The following is a 16,041-nucleotide window of genomic DNA, read 5'->3' as shown; positions in this document are numbered from 1 at the left end:
GCGCGGACCTGTGCTGTAGCGATAACCTGCGCGAGCGAGACGGGACGTGTTTGTTGCGACGTTGGAGGTGACTCAGAGGTTTACTGTCAGGTTTATTATCACGGGCTTTACTCTCAGGTTTACTCTCACATTTATTCTCAGGTTTATTCTCAGGTTTACTCTCAGGTTTATTCTCAGGTTTATTCTCAGGTTTATTCTCAGGTTTACTCTCAGGTTTATTCTCAGGTTTACTCTCAGGTTTATTCTCAGGTTTATTCTCAGGTTTATTCTCAGGTTTACTCTCAGGTTTATTCTCAGGTTTATTCTCAGGTTTACTCTCAGGTTTACTCTCAGGTTTATTCTCAGGTTTACTCTCAGGTTTATTCTCAGGTTTATTCTCAGGTTTACACTCAGGTTTACTCTCAGGTTTATTCTCAGGTTTACTCTCAGGTTTATTCTCAGGTTTACTCTCAAGTTTATTCTCAGGTTTACTCTCAGGTTTACTCAAAGGTTTACTCTCAGGTTTATTCTCAGGTTTACTCTCAGGTTTACTCTCAAGTTTACTCTCAGGTTTACTCTCAGGTTTATTCTCAGGTTTATTCTCAGGTTTATTCTCAGGTTTACTCTCAGGTTTATTCTCAGGTTTATTCTCAGGTTTATTCTCAGGTTTACACTCAGGTTTACTCTCAGGTTTATTCTCAGGTTTACTCTCAGGTTTATTCTCAGGTTTACTCTCAAGTTTATTCTCAGGTTTACTCTCAGGTTTACTCAAAGGTTTACTCTCAGGTTTATTCTCAGGTTTACTCTCAAGTTTACCCTCAGGTTTATATATCCGGTTTACTCACAGGTTTTTATCTCAGGTTTACTCTCATGTTTGTAGGCTATCTCAGATTGACTCACAGGTTTATTGTCAGGTTTACGCTCAAGTTTACTTTCAGGTTTACTTCCATGTTTACGCTCAGGTTTACTTCCATGTATATTCAAAGGTTAACTCTCAGGTTAATTCAGAGGTTTTGTATCAGAGGTTTATTCTCAGGTTTACTCACAGGTTTACTGGTGGGTTTAACTCTTAGGTTTAGGTTTACCCTCAGGTTTATATGTCCGGTTTACTCTCATGTTTGTATCTCAGATTAACTCAGAGGTTTATTGTCAGGTTTGCTCTCAAGTTTAGTTTCAGGTTTACTTTCAGGTTTACTCCCATGTTAACTCTCAGGTTTACATCAACACATAAACAGCATGGTGTGTTGTCAGGTTGTCGGAGCTGTCAGCCTCCAGCAGCTCCGTTCTCCTGCTCCTCACACACACTAAACGCCTCATTAATCGTGGAATGTGGCATTTTGAGCCATTTCCGCCTCCAGCTAATGAGAAGAGGTCCCTCTGATGAATGTGTCCTTTACACTGCGGCTCATCTAATCTACATGTCAACACACACAGTGGCAAACACTTTATTCTAAACATTTTTATGTTACAGCACACTGGCCAAAAGTTTATATTTATTTTCCCACTCTTGTTGAACATTTTCCTTTATTTGTCAGAGAAAAATTCATGGATCATGTTGATGAAAATCAGGCATGAGGGGGCTGATATGTGTTTGAAGTTAGGCTCCAAACAAAATATAATGAATTTGAGTTTTAGTGGGGATTGTTGGGCTCTTGTCATTCTAGTTCATTTTTGTTGAGTTGCTAAACAAAATCAAGGAGTGTATTGTTCATAAAACAATAGATATATAAATAGATATAGAATATTTATCATCATTTCTCATTTCGTTTTTAAAATGTTATAATGTAAGGATGTGTTTTATGTACAAAACACTCCCAAATTGTGCACTCCCCAAATTGCACACACTCATAAACATCAGTCCCCTAAAATCAGCTTTTTGCATCAAGAACCATTAATTGTTCTCTGAGAAATAAATGAAAATGTTGAAAAACACCCGACTTCACAATGTGAAGGGAAGTGTAAAAGACTTCCTGTAATACCCTTCTGATCCGCATCTGAACCAGAATTGAATGGCTTATTACCTGGGTCATCCTTCACCCCTCCACAAATATCTAATGGAAATCAGTGGAGCAGTTTGTGCGTTCTCCTGCGGACCAACAAACAAACACAGATGAAAACACAAAATCCTTGTTGGAGGAAAAACATTGTCCAGGTTTTACCGCGCCTCTCGCCCAATGTCAGCTGGGATTGGCTTCAGCCCGGCCGCCATCCTTACAAAGGATACGCAGTGTAGATAATGGACAGATAGATGGAAATTAAAACGTGTCACCCATAATGTAAGAAGTCTTGTGGTTTACATGACAGCCTAGTGTCTGCCTCAAATAAAATGGGGCTGTGCTGACTTTCCGTGGCTCATGGGTTTGTTCACAATTGAGTTTAAAAACCAAACACGTGTGGCATCAAATGTATAAAACAAACTGTGTGGAGCTGGAGACGTGTGTATGTTGAGCCCAGAGGCAGACAGGAAGCAGTTACCATGTTTCACAGGGGTCTCATGCTTCTCGTTACTCCTCTGATGTCACGTATAGGATGATCAGAGATCGTGTCGGCCGGTCTGGTCGGGCCAGCATTCCCGCTCAGATCACTCAAGGCCCTACTTCTGTTTCCACTCCGAGTCCCTGACACGGGCTGGAAAGGCTTGGACAAAGGCCTTCAGTATATCTGAGCAATATCAGGACAAACTCAAGTCATAACCACACTTTCGCTGCAGTCACAGAAGAGAGCTTGACGTAGGAACACTGTGCAAAATGGATTTAGTTATCGAAATAACTTACTCTGCCTTGTAGCTACTATCATTAGACACCATAATGCATTTTGAAGGATTGCTCTTAATGTGTAATTTAGCCTGTTATGTTGATGTTATGTTTCTCTGCCTCTGAATTAGTAACCCTTCAATGTAACTCATGAGCCGCTCTTTGGTCAAATAAACGGGTTCCTAAGCAACGCAGCTATTGGAACTGATCTTTGGCAGCGTAATGTTTACATTCCCTAGTGGGTGTGTTCAGCTGTAGTGCAATGGCATTATGATTCAGCATCGAATGTGAGCACAGAAGGTGACCGCTCCAAAGTTGAATCACGACTATTCATTAGAAAAGAAAACAATGTAATCGAAGCAACAGAGGATAGTGTGCTACGAGGCCGGGCCCTTCTGGTGATGAGGATCCACTCAACACGTCTTGTGGTTGCATTGCATTATGGTCTATTATGACTGCTGCTGGTGAGGAAATGGTAGAGCTTTGCAGAACTGACGTACTCTCTTCGGCTGTGCTGAGGGGAAATGCGCAGACGACGGATGTTTTGAAAGGATGTCATCTTCAGCGGCTGCCGTACCTGTGTGGAAATATCTTGACGTGACCTCTCGCCACTGACAACTCAGAAGGTTATCCAAACAAAACAATTACAACACTGTACCAAGGTAAACAGAAACCACGAAAATTCTCCCCAAGGTGAAATTTTCCGTTAAACATTCTGCATCAGACTTCGCTGGAAGGACTCGGCCCAAATTAGATTTTACACAACTTTCCATTACGACATTGTGAAGAAGTGCAGTATCCATGTGACAGTCAACTCAGCCTAAAGCTAAAGAGCCAAAATGAAAGCAACTTAAGTAAAACACGAAAGTAAGAAAACGAAGAGTCCATATCCAGTGTTCTTGTATTACATACACATGGCGACACGATCTGTGAGCAGAGCTGTAGCTCAGCTCCTTTACTCAATTGACTTTTTTTTTTTTTTTTACCAGTAAGTGAACAGTTGGCATCACTGAACAGTGAAAGGCATCATGGTGGTTTTAAGCTTTGCAGGCTAAATAGAAAAAACATATTTTTGTGCCACAACACCTTCTTTCACTGTGGCTTTTGTGGCGCTATGTAAACAAAGTGTTATCGAGTATTCTGGCTAAAACAAGCACGTGCGTTTGTTTAAAAGACCCCCTCCAATGGAATTCAAGAAACTTTTGAACATGTCCATATGGTGGTTTTATCATATCATGAGTGAAATAAACAGTGCACCACACCATGGCTGAGTGGTTCCACCTTGGAATGGCGGTCTCAAACTAGAATGGCACTCAGCACATATCACCTACCTCCAAGCCCAACAGACCCCTTGAATTCCAAAAAGCTGCATTAAATTGAACAAAATAAACATGTCATTTTTTTCCTTAAGATACATAAATTATTCCCTGGAAATCTGGTTAAAATGTCTTAAAACGGCTTTTTAACTAACATTCCTTCATCCTTTTTCCAGAACCTACCACGAAGTTTTATGAAATCTGTTCGGGAATGTTTTTGCATAATCCTGCTAACTAACACACAAAGACATATATGCAGACTAACACATAACACCATTGAGTGTTTGCACCTGGGAATGGCAGTGAACCAATGGCAGTTTCAAACAAACACATTGAGAACCTAGACCCTAAATCAAGATGGACGATGCGTCTTCTCTTCCCTGTTGTACAAAAATGCCGTTTGTGGAGCTGCAGTACCAAAGTCACACACATACACCTGCTCAACCAATCGAGAGTCAGTCTCAAATGATGACGTTTCATCTGCAGCTGTAGTTAAATAACAAATTGAAAAAAAAGTAAATGGAAAAATGAGTTCTACAACCTACAATGAGATTAGAACTACCTAAAAAAAAAAAAATTTTTTTTGTTTGGCCCATCTCCCATTTCATAACATGGAGGCTTGATTTACTTACTGATATTGCAGTCAGCCACCAGGGGGAGATCAAGATGTCGTCTTTCTTTATTTACAGTATATGATCGAGACAAGCAGGGTTTTAATGCATCACAAGCCCAATGACCCAATCCTGTCCACTTCCTGGGTGGGGCTATCAATATCGTTGTGCAGTAGCGTACCATGTTTTATCAGTTATCAGTATCCTGGTGATTAGGACCAGAGTTGATCTAGCAACACACTATTAGCTGTTTGATGACGTTATCAACCTGAAGCCTTGTGGTAACTTTTATTGATACGTTTGTTGTCGAGAGCGATAGATAAAACACATTCCCCTTCAGAAACAATGACTTGTTAGTTACTCCCATATCAGCACGTAGCATAGTGTAGCATTGAGTAGCTTTCAAAACGGAGAACCAGCTGAGGTTTGTGTGTTTAATGATTCAAATCTACAGGGGAGCAGTCTGTTGTTAGTGATGTTAGTTATATTTGGGCCATTTGACAGATTTCTTTGTACATGTGTATTTAGCCGAGTGAGAGTTTGGATTCTGTGTGAAACGCTAGACAACATGTCCAGAATGTACCCAGCCTCTCCCCCAATGTCAGCAGGGATCGGCTCCAGCTCCCCCATGACCCTCAGATAATAAGCAGTATAGATAATGGATGGATGGGGTGGGTTTTTATGAGTTTAATCAATGCCAGGAGAGGAACTTTAACTACACAGCAAGAGCACGGTGCTGATGCACTGTATGCTTTTGATAAGGGAAAAAAATGAAGTAGGCTTATTATATTTAAAAGATCCCATTTAATTTTTGGATAAGAACTCGGGAAGCATTTTACAACCTTAATTCAACATGCAGTGACCATAAAGACACATCACAAAGACGTTAAAGGTGGTAAAATAAGATTAGACCAAGCTGGTAGGCAGTTTTGTGTGTGTTCACAGTGATTATTAGTTTTCTAGTTACTCACAAAAATCATTTGAATAGTCCTGTGAAGGGCTGTGTTCTGACGCAGAACAATCAAGCTTATAAAACAAAGACGACAGGATAATTTTGTTCGGATGAGCTGATAGTGGAAATAAAAATGTACAAAAGAGGAAGAATATGGTGGCATTCAAATAATGATAACGGTGTCCAAAGTTCACTCAGGATGTTCTACAAAAATATGTGTGCGTGGATTTGTGGCGCTGATATTGTAGAAGCTGTGACGGCCACGTCTGTAAGAAACAGGGTTGTCTCTGCTGAGTGTCGGCTCGTCCATCAGGAGACAGAACAACTCATCTGTGGCACAGTGCTCAGAAAACAGTGTACCATTGAGGGGGCCTCTCGTACCAAGCTCGCACACTCGACAACACGGTTACATACACAAATGAAGCCTTTAAACTCTACTTTGGTACCTAAAATCGTTCTTTTGTAGAGTCACTCTCATTCAAACCACATCTGCAATTTACACTAGTAACAAACTGTAGAAAATACTGTCTTTAAAACCATGTTCGTCAAGATAGACATTTTTTTTTTAAATTGTTCCATTGGCACAAAACTGTCCGTAAGTGTTGATGTTCGGTATAGACGATGACATCTTTCCATCGTTTCTCTTGGCGAGGGCGGGGCCCTGTAACTGCCGTTCCTAGACGCTTTCAAAGCATATAAAACAATATTCAACAAAGAATCCTTTTACTTTGCTATGCTGTAAAAAGGTAATTCAACTATATAAAAACTCCATGACTGTACAAGATGAACGCCTGCTCGTTCGTCTGATAAGGCACAATTTCCTCCGCGTATTCCTCATGAACAGTGTCCGCCAGCCTGAATGTTGCTCGTTGTCTTGAAGAAGAGGAAGAAAAAAACCGCCTGCTTTCAGACGTAAGCCCCCAATGCTGCGTGGAACTCTGTGAGGCACTGAACCAGCTGCTGAAACTTGGGCCTCTCCTCTGGGTCCAGGGCCCAGCAACACGCCATCACTGCAAACCTGCAACACAAGGAGAAGGGTCGGGTTAGACACTGTCCTTGAGCAATTTAAGGAGGAGGGTGGGGGGAGTGACACTGGCATCTAACTCGGAGGACAATTTGAGTGAGTGACATTTACATGCACAGTTGTTGTTGTGTTCTCCTGAAATAGGAGCCGCCTGTGCAGCACTGATATAAATGAGTCAGATGTAATCAATCCAAGATTTAAATGAAGAATTTCGCAGCCTCGGATATTTTGGAAATGGACGTCGTCACCTTTTGTTTTAGGAGGAAACCAACTTCAGCTATTTCACAGAATTCAGGTGATTAATCCCTTTGTTCTTTGAGTAGATTTAAAACCATTGAAGCGTTTTCCAGGACAAGTCAAATCCAAAAGGTGCGCAGTAAACATTTTTCACGAGTGTATTATAATAGCAGCAGTGAACTAAGCTGCCAGCCAACGTAAAAACATTAAAGGGGAGAAAACCGGTCTCTTCTCTCTGTTTTTGTCAGCGTTCGTTACAATCTGGAGGAGAACGTGAATCATTTTCCGAATTTGCCTCGTTAGGAGGCCATTAATGTCATCTAAACATGAAGAAATAAAAGCATGAATCACAGATTTGGCATATTTGCAACTCATAAACAAACAGATTTTAGCAATATTCTGTGAAAAAACACAACCTTAATGGATGACCTTGCTAACGTGCAATTCAAAGTTAAACAACACAGGGGGTTGTCACAGAAAGTTTTGCGTAGCTGTAAAAAGGAAGCGAGGACTGTTGCTGTGTATGCAGATCGTTGGGTATGAAGACTGTTTTATCGCAACATAATTGAAGACAGCAGAGATCCAGCAGGGGTTCAAGCTACAGGGTTTTCCACTGGGTTCAGCAGTGTGTCGACAACGTAATGGAGGAAAAGACTGATATGAACAAACAGGAGCATATACAGAAAATGAACTGATCATAAATCCAATAAACCGTTATCAACCATGTGCCTCAGAGTTCAGTCTACTTCTAAAAATAAAAAAATGTATGACCATCACTTCTCATTTCCGTATAAAACTAAGTCTATGAATGTCAGTATTATAGAAAGCATCTTTATGAATTATGTCACTGGTCTCGCAGTGACTTCAGTCAGCCATGCACAACATGTTAATGTTAACCCAGTGCAGCCGAGCTCTGAGCCTGGAAAACCCCTGTGACTTTGCAGCAGTGAGTCGGTGACAGCATCACTGTTAACCCGATATCACGGAAGGTCTTTGGAAATAAAAATGTCGTAGAGGAAAAGCGTGCGTGTGTGTGTGTGTGTGTGTGTTTGTGTGTGTGTAGACACCGCTCACTCCTTCTCCACAGTTGCAGGATGTTGATAAGCTCCATATTATTTCAGTTTGATTAAGCTGGTATTATATAACAACCTGTCACTGAAATCCCATTGGGTCAAAGTCTGCAATAACAAGGCGGACTGCAGCGAAACATACACACGTTGCAGTCACTTGTAAATAACCACAGACTTGTCATTTCTTTTAAACTGGTCCGTAGAAGCACATGTGGTACAATAGTAATGATAATGGAAAAACTACCCGTCAGCATATTCTAATTATTTAGTCAGTTACATTTTTGAAAGATCTATTGCATGCTTTTATTTCTCAAGACTTTTAACAACTGTATTAATTTGAACAGATTTTTTGTGTATTTGTGTTTATGTTCCTGATAATGCTTCATTAACTGACTTGCCTGTGTCTCTCCAGTAAGACACTTGTTGATTACAACTGCAACCAATGATCAGTTTGCATTCCACATCGAATCAGAGGACAAAGAAACATGGAGCTTTTTATATATAAAGCACTTTGAAATGTTCTCAACAAACAAACCCACTTATTCTTCAAACTGATCAAACTGTTTTATCTGATCAATAGTTCAAAAACGATTGTACATTTACAGCAGTTCGGTTTTCTTGAAGAAATAGTACTTTTTTGATTCTTGTTGTTCTGGGGTTTGTACCCTCATGGTTGAATGCACTTATTGTAAGTCGCTTTGGATAAAATCGTCAGCTAAATGTAATGTAACGTAATGTCATGTTCAACCTGCACCTCTTTAACACTGTTTTGTCAAAACCTGAACATTGACATTAGAGGAATGATTTATTACATGACTGCTGTATCAGACTGCATTAGTTTTAGGAAGGCGTTCCTAATTAACTGAAAATTTAGACACTTTGGGGAATTAGGAATGTCTATGTTAATCTGTACCAGTTTCCAGTATGAAGGTATGCTGGCCTCAAAGTCATCATTTCCAAAAAAATAAAAAATTAACTGTGCTTCAACATTTTACTATTTTGCTTACTATCTTTTGGAAAAGTGTTGAAAAAGATTTGGGACTGAACCAATAGAGTAACTTACACAAGTTAATGGTCATAATTTAAAATCTTTGTTTTCTCAAAACTCAATGAATCAGGAAATAAACAAATGTAGCATTGTGTGTGTGAGAATGTGTGATCGACGTACAGTTCATCTGGACAGTTGATTGGTTGTGCTATTCTGTACCCATCCTTCAGATAGGCCGACATCTCAAAAGGGTCAATGTCGACGTAGGGGGTCTGACCCAGAGTCATCAGTTCCCACAGGGTCACTCCGAAGGCCCACTGGGAAAACACAACAAGTGATTAGCACTGATACCAGCGTTGACTTTCATTTACAGCATTTCCTAAACATAATCTGCAGAAGCAGTTGATTCTCATGTGTTATTATCAAACAGGATAAACATAATCACCATTTCTATCCAGAGCCCGGTGCCCGTTTACATTCAAATTCAACATGTTCCACAGGAACAATGCAAGGAAATTATGTTGAAAAAATGTATGTGTAATATAAATAATGGGTGCAAGTCTTAGTAGAGAGGATGGAAGTAAACAGTCGGGTGGCAGTTATGTGTCAAGAGACTGTTGGTCCGTGTCAGCGAGGGCCCACCCTGCACGCTCTGTACTGACCCTCACTCTGACCTCCCATAAGGGGACAAAGAAAATAGGATATCCTCATTCTTCTGAACAAGTGTTACTTTCATCATCATGAACATTTCTTAGGTCACTTGGGCTTTGAGAAGGTGTCGACCTTACACTTGTTGTGAGGGGTCATGCTTATGTTAAATCAATCTGTTTATGTCAGGATCAGTGCTGACAGTAAATTATGAACAGACCACAGCAAAGGATCCCTGAAGAGAGCTACTTGCTGCTGTGTCAGTGTGTCATAACCTTTAATGGGTTGACACGAAACCTTTGGAGGAAATGCAGGGAGTGTCTCCGGTGCTCTGCTATCCTGAGACAGGAAAGAGGGAAGAGCTGGAGACTCGTGGAGCTTAACACCACTACTCCCTTCCCTCTGATACCTTGACTAACCGTCTGAGAATGGCTTCAACACAATTGGTGCCATTTCCTGTATCACCTTCTCTATTTTATGGCCCCTGGAAATACTTTATCTATTAAAAACCTTGAGAGACAGGAAATCTTACTTTTTTGTCGGTGAATACACTGTCCACAGAATAGAGAGCTGCACACTTAGCTCTGCAATATACTTCCTGTTTAACACTCCTGTATGTGTAGGCAAACGGCTGCATTGTAAACATTTATTTCTTCACATAATTTCTTATGTACTGCGCTTGTTACTGGAGGATTCTAGCTGAGGGTACGCCACAGAACTCAGACTACATTGTAGTGTGCTCCGCTCTCTAATCTTTGACTCAGACAGTTTTCTGCCACTTCCATAACTGCATGCGCTAAACATTTACGAAGACGGCGACACGCACAGAGATCAACATTTTGCTAATGTTAAGATCGAGTCGGAAAGGGGGGTGATCGTGCAATAGTAAGTGGTACGTCAGACCCCTAAATCAGACGTGCTATGAAAACAGCTAGATTACTTTTGTTGTTCTGCCATTTCACTGTCATTGTTCTGTTATTGATGACATGCCCAGCCTACACACCGAACGCATGCAGGATCCACAAGGCAGCCATCTTGCATATGCATAGAAAACAACAAGTTTATCACGGGCCTTTAGCTGCAAGAAGAACAGTGTGTATCTGGTATATTATTTCTTACCACATCACTCGCACTAGAGAAGTCATTGTTGAGCAAGCTTTCCAGGGCCATCCAGCGAACGGGCCGGTTCTCATTATCTCCGAGACAGTGGTAATCCATGGGAAATAGGTCCCGAGCAAGAGCATTGTCTGTAATCTTCACCTGCATGTTGTCATCAATCCTGCCGGGGGGAGTGGGAGAAAGTATTAATTTTTTTTTATTCATTCCAAACCAAATCAACTTAAAGCTACAGGAAGAAGTAAGGACAAATGGCGACAGTGTTGAGCTGGGTCATGGACACTTACACGCAGTTCCGGGCGGCGAGGTCTTTGTGTATGACCTCCCTGCGAGCCAGGTAGCTCATTCCACATGCAATCTGGATCGCCATGTACACTAGGTCTTGTTGAGAGATTGCCTGAAAGGAAACGAGGGAGGGAGGGAGAGACGATGTACGGTTGACAGAGGCAGGAAAATCCAAAAAAAAAGAGGGGGGGGGGGGCAGGAAACCACAGCTGACGTGACTTAACTGTAGTTAAATGGGTCTTATGTGATAAATTGTTCTAATATCTCTAAATAGTCGTCAGCCTAATTTGTGTCAAAGATGGGACTAGAACAATTTAAATGTTCCCATACAAGTGAAAAGTTAATCAATTGAAATAGCAGAACAAACTTGTGACCTGGAAAATAACATTTTAGAGGAAATTTGGTCCACAACAAAAAATGTATTGTAAAAGAAAAAGGTCATCTACGTAAACACAACAACAACACACTTATTTTTAGCCATGTTAGTCTCGAGCAAGAGGCTGTAGGAAGGGTTGATATCGGTCAGAGCCAACAGGAGGTTGAAAGTTTGGTTCTTAGAGTAACATTAAGTAATCTTGACAACCGTTTAATGGATTTCCATACAATTTGTAACAAATATTCATTGTAACCATGGATGTGAGCATGTGACCATGGATCCTACTGACGTGGATGATCCTATGACTCTAGTGCCCCCAAGAGATTCACATTTGAGTTTTTAAGTGAAACAATTAAACAGTTATTGGATGAATATCCACAAGAAAGACAGACTTCATTGCGGTCCCTTCTGTCTGTAAGGTCACAGTCGGGGGGAACGAAACACAACAGAATGTGTTCTGTATCATCTCGGACAATCATCACAATTGATTTTCTTCTCTCCGGTCTGCAAATGAACATGATAAGAACTGACCTACTGGTATTTGTGGGATCACTGCTGGGTTAGATATGAGGAAGGAATTGCTCTACCAAAGGTGAGGATTTGCTTGAAAAAGTTGTTTTGGCTAAAACCGGCTATGAGTAGCATCATCATACCTTACCCTACCCCCATACCCAACACATCAGACACCGAGCCAAGAAGAAGCAGTTTCAGCCATTGCATCAGAGCGGTTGGTGTGATAAACGTGGTAAATAATTCAGTAGGGCCCACAAAAGATTTGAAATGGTCCTTGACAGAAATAAAAGTTCCCCACCCCTGATTTAGCTTAAACCCCCTCTTTGCCAAAGCTCGGTCTCCCAGAGCCGCTAGCATGGCTGTCGCCTTGTTTTGTTTGGTCTACTGCACAAGAGCAACAGATTACTTCAGCACTGAAATGTTAAACCATAGCATTAATATTTCTGAGCAACTTTAAGAGAGAATGTGCTGACTGACGTGGTTCCTCTTTCGAGGTTTGAGTGTCAGTCATTAGAGAAACTTGCTTTTTATGCTTGTAGCTGCTCAAGGCCATGTAAACATTGGAGTGGCCAAAGATAGTTTTCTACACATCTGATCTACTACAGGGAGTCCGCTGTATGAACCCTGGCTTAAGTACCCAAAGTGGAAATGTTTTGGTTGTTTAATCTTATCTGAGAGTGGACACTGTGATACAGCCTAAATTAATTAATCCCCACAACACAAAAGGTCTTGGCAACCAATGAACACAGATAAGAACATTTAAAGTCAACAACTTGGACCAACGTGAGACACGTGTAGCTGGTGCTCGACTGTCGAGCATGATGTTACTGGTTTGTCAGTGAAAACTTGACAACTGTGGAAAAGGTCAACACTCACCACGTGTTCTCCCCCCTCAGCACCAACCTACCTTCCAAACCAGATGTTCCCTTTCAGAACAAATGCCACACTGTGGTGTTGTGCTTGCCTCAGAGTTTTATCTCCTCTATACTGAAACACTGATTTATAGCTCCACGTTTCTTGCACCCGCAGAAACTTAATGACTATGTCTTTCTCCCTGACAAGTGCCAGTAAGTACAAAATGAGATTGCAGAGAGCGAAGGTGCTGATGTGTTAACTGAAACTTCATAGAGATGTTTTGATTAATGCAAATGGATGGCAAGCTTCGTCTTGTGATTGCAAAATGTTTGCTGCATCTGTATTTTGGATTTGGTCGGATTTGCACTGTGTCTTTGCCAAGCACATCAAAGACTCCCTGGGGTGAACCTGTACAAAAGACTGATTGTCTTTACATAGCAAATAAAAATCTCTGCCCTGAGCACCAGCTTCATGATTATCTCAATAGTCATTCTAATAACAGTGTAAACTGGTAGATGGTATTTGCTGTGGATTGCCGCAAACACACAAAACACTCTTTCAGGCTTGACACTGGATTTAATCTGACTTTTTTTCCAATTTGGGGGGGATTTATTTTAATAGCTCAATAAATGTCTGTGCCATACATGGCTCGCATCGAGGTATTTATCTTAATGGCTTAATAAGTGCCTTAAAGCTCCAGAAAATGCACTCTGATTTAAAAGCCTCACCTGTGGGTTGTTAGCCTCTGCTAGCTTGCACTGCCGCAGGAACAGCTTGAGGTTCCCCCAGGCCATGAAAGGCAACAGCACCATTGGCTTCTCTCCATCCTCCGTACACACGTGACTTATGGGTAACAGATTTCTGAGGGCAGAGAGCGAGAGCAATTAAGGAACAGGAGCACTGTGTGTGACAGATGAAATATAGTGTTTTTGTACACGTGTAGAAGTTTGATGCATGTCAAACAGGTTCATGGAATCCAAAGGTGGATGTTAACGTGCTCATCCAAACTACTGCCAACGTGTGGAAGAGGAAGCTAATCTTACTGACAAATTACTGATATCAAAAAAGAGGAAAAGTGGAAGGAGCAGGACATTCTTCTTCACATGAAGGCAGAGCAGTTAAAATATAGCAACTCTTTGAGAAATAACTGTTTCAGCTTCGGACTAAACCAGAGCATTAAGGCTACTTTCAACATTCAAACTGTTCCAAAAGTGGACGACAGTATAACCATGGTAAAGGTTAATACTGCCATTTGGGAGCTATAATGGCCAAATTAACTTGTTAGATTATTATATTTCTTTTGAGATATATATATAAATATTTTTGATTTTTTCATCATATAAGAGCAAACTGCTGCAAAACAACAAATAACCTCCTGTGTTCTGTGAGTGCTTCCACTTACCTGTGATGGAGTCCACGAAGTTTGCAACTTTCCGTCAATATCATGGTCACCTGCACCTCAGACGCATTATCTATGAATTTTTTCAGAGACACAATCAGATATGAGTCCCTTATAGCTGCTGGTTTGCAGTAGCAGATGAAAAGGTAAGGTTACATTACTCTGCGACTCCATGAAGTGTTAGATTTTTACTTGTTTCCAAGCAAAGAACCCTGTTCTCATAGTTATTTTTAGTGGGAAACTGGGTTTGCCAGTTTTATAATCTGTGAATGCCCCTTTGCCATCGTGTGGTACTCCCAAAAGGAGCATGAGAAGGAAGTAAAGAGTTTAACAAAGCCAAGACTGGCACGAGGATATTGTTCGCTTGAGGTATCCACCCCTCCCTGAGTAAACATGAGAAAGGAGAGGTCAGAAGGCAACTGGCAGAGAGAGCCGACACATGCTGCTAACAAACAACCCGACACTCCCATATAGAGGAGGCCTTTCGCTAATGTGCAAAAGCTGCGGCGTGAGTAAGACTTGCAATTAATCTACGGTCAGATCAGTGTACTGGGCTGAAACAATGTATGGACATCTGCTGAAGTCATTAGAGAAGCACTTATTTGTATAGGCCATGTTTGGTTAACAGCCTAAAGCGCTCAACACCGGGGTCCACAAAACAAACTACAATAATCACCCAGTGGTTGTACACCTCCTCCAACCTGTCGACTTCACATTCATTTCCGTCCAGGCTTAAATTGAATAAAAGGTACTAAGTCCAGTTTTATGAGGTAAGTGACCACTTTGACCACTAAACTCTAATCAATTCATCCTGGAGCCCAAGTGGATGTTTGTGCCAGATTCGAAGAAATGTTCTAAACGTGTTCCTGGAGGATCACGCCAATGAGAATGAGATGGACGGACAACCCTAAAACAGCACTTCTCGACCACAACTGTTACTGGCTTGGAAGCACAAAAACAAACCTAAAAAAAAAAATCATATCATTGAAATCAAATTAAAAACCACAGGGTGTCAACTGAACTGTTGGCTATATTATGTTTCAGTCCACTGACCTTGGTCATTCCTCTTACGCCTTTGGCATTATAATCATGTTTCAGTTTATTGATGCTCACTGAGCTTGACAGTGTTTACTTTGCCAAACCTCACTTCTTAGAAAACCCACAGCAAGATGCACATTAATAGAGATGGGAAAACTTACAACACTCCACTTGACAATATTTTCATTTCTTTGACAACTGTGCAGTCAACTGAGCGTTTTCATAGCCAGCATGGAACGCATACCTTTCACTGTCTTCACAAAGACCTGCTTCTCCTTACTGGGGTCCTTCTCGTCCAGCAGCACGCCGTGGAAGATGCGGCCAAACGTGCCTGTCAAACACAAACCACAGGTTTTATCTGGGGAAAAGGGCAGGAGAAACAAAGCCAGAGGCATCACATTCAAGGATCGAAATGCCATTGCTGTCGCTGGCCGTCATGCCTGGCTGGTCTGTGGACAGAGGTGGACAGGCTTCTGCTTAAAACGCTTTGTCTCTTAATGGGATTAGGCAGGTTTGGCTCCTGTCTCGCTGACAGAAGCCAAAACAAGAGCAAGTCAGTGGAGCGCAGAGGGTCTTACATTGAGACCAATGATTCACAACTTTGTACAATGTAAGACGGCTAAGTGAGCATGTCCATCATCTCCGTTGTCTAAACTGTCACCGCTGCGAGGACTTTGCTGGGGTAAAATACCATTTCACAACGTAAACCAGTAACGTAAACTTAAAAAAAAAAAACATCTGAACCCCTAGGCTAACTACGCCTTGTGTTTCAAGCACAGACAAACATAACAACAGGGTGAGTGTTTGACTGTCTCCCTCCAGCTCCTGCCTTCTCCGTCGAGCCTGTCTGGACCTGCCGGCTCCCAAGAACAGAACACTCA

The 16,041-nt window shown here is 41.4% G+C and overlaps 1 protein-coding gene across 3 annotated transcripts in view; it reads right to left on the bottom strand.

Annotated features, from left to right (window-relative positions):
• Window positions 1-5,440: 5,440 nt before the first annotated feature.
• Window positions 5,441-16,041, bottom strand: part of ryk (receptor like tyrosine kinase) — a 47,835-nt gene continuing 37,234 nt past the window's right edge. For all 3 annotated transcript variants that reach the window (XM_053430603.1, XM_053430606.1, XM_053430604.1), the window contains 7 exons: window positions 15,405-15,491; window positions 14,126-14,195; window positions 13,452-13,584; window positions 10,982-11,091; window positions 10,698-10,857; window positions 9,111-9,247; window positions 5,441-6,629 (listed from right to left, as the gene is read on the bottom strand). In XM_053430603.1, the coding sequence (XP_053286578.1) occupies window positions 6,518-6,629; window positions 9,111-9,247; window positions 10,698-10,857; window positions 10,982-11,091; window positions 13,452-13,584; window positions 14,126-14,195; window positions 15,405-15,491 (809 nt within the window). In that variant the 3' untranslated portion in view covers window positions 5,441-6,517. The remainder of the gene's footprint in view (window positions 6,630-9,110; window positions 9,248-10,697; window positions 10,858-10,981; window positions 11,092-13,451; window positions 13,585-14,125; window positions 14,196-15,404; window positions 15,492-16,041) is intronic.

This window comes from Pleuronectes platessa, chromosome 9 (genome assembly GCF_947347685.1).
Source record: "Pleuronectes platessa chromosome 9, fPlePla1.1, whole genome shotgun sequence".
Classification (NCBI taxonomy): domain Eukaryota; kingdom Metazoa; phylum Chordata; class Actinopteri; order Pleuronectiformes; family Pleuronectidae; genus Pleuronectes; species Pleuronectes platessa.
The sequence above is the reverse complement of the archived record's forward strand: the minus strand, read 5'-3'. Positions and strand labels throughout refer to the sequence as shown.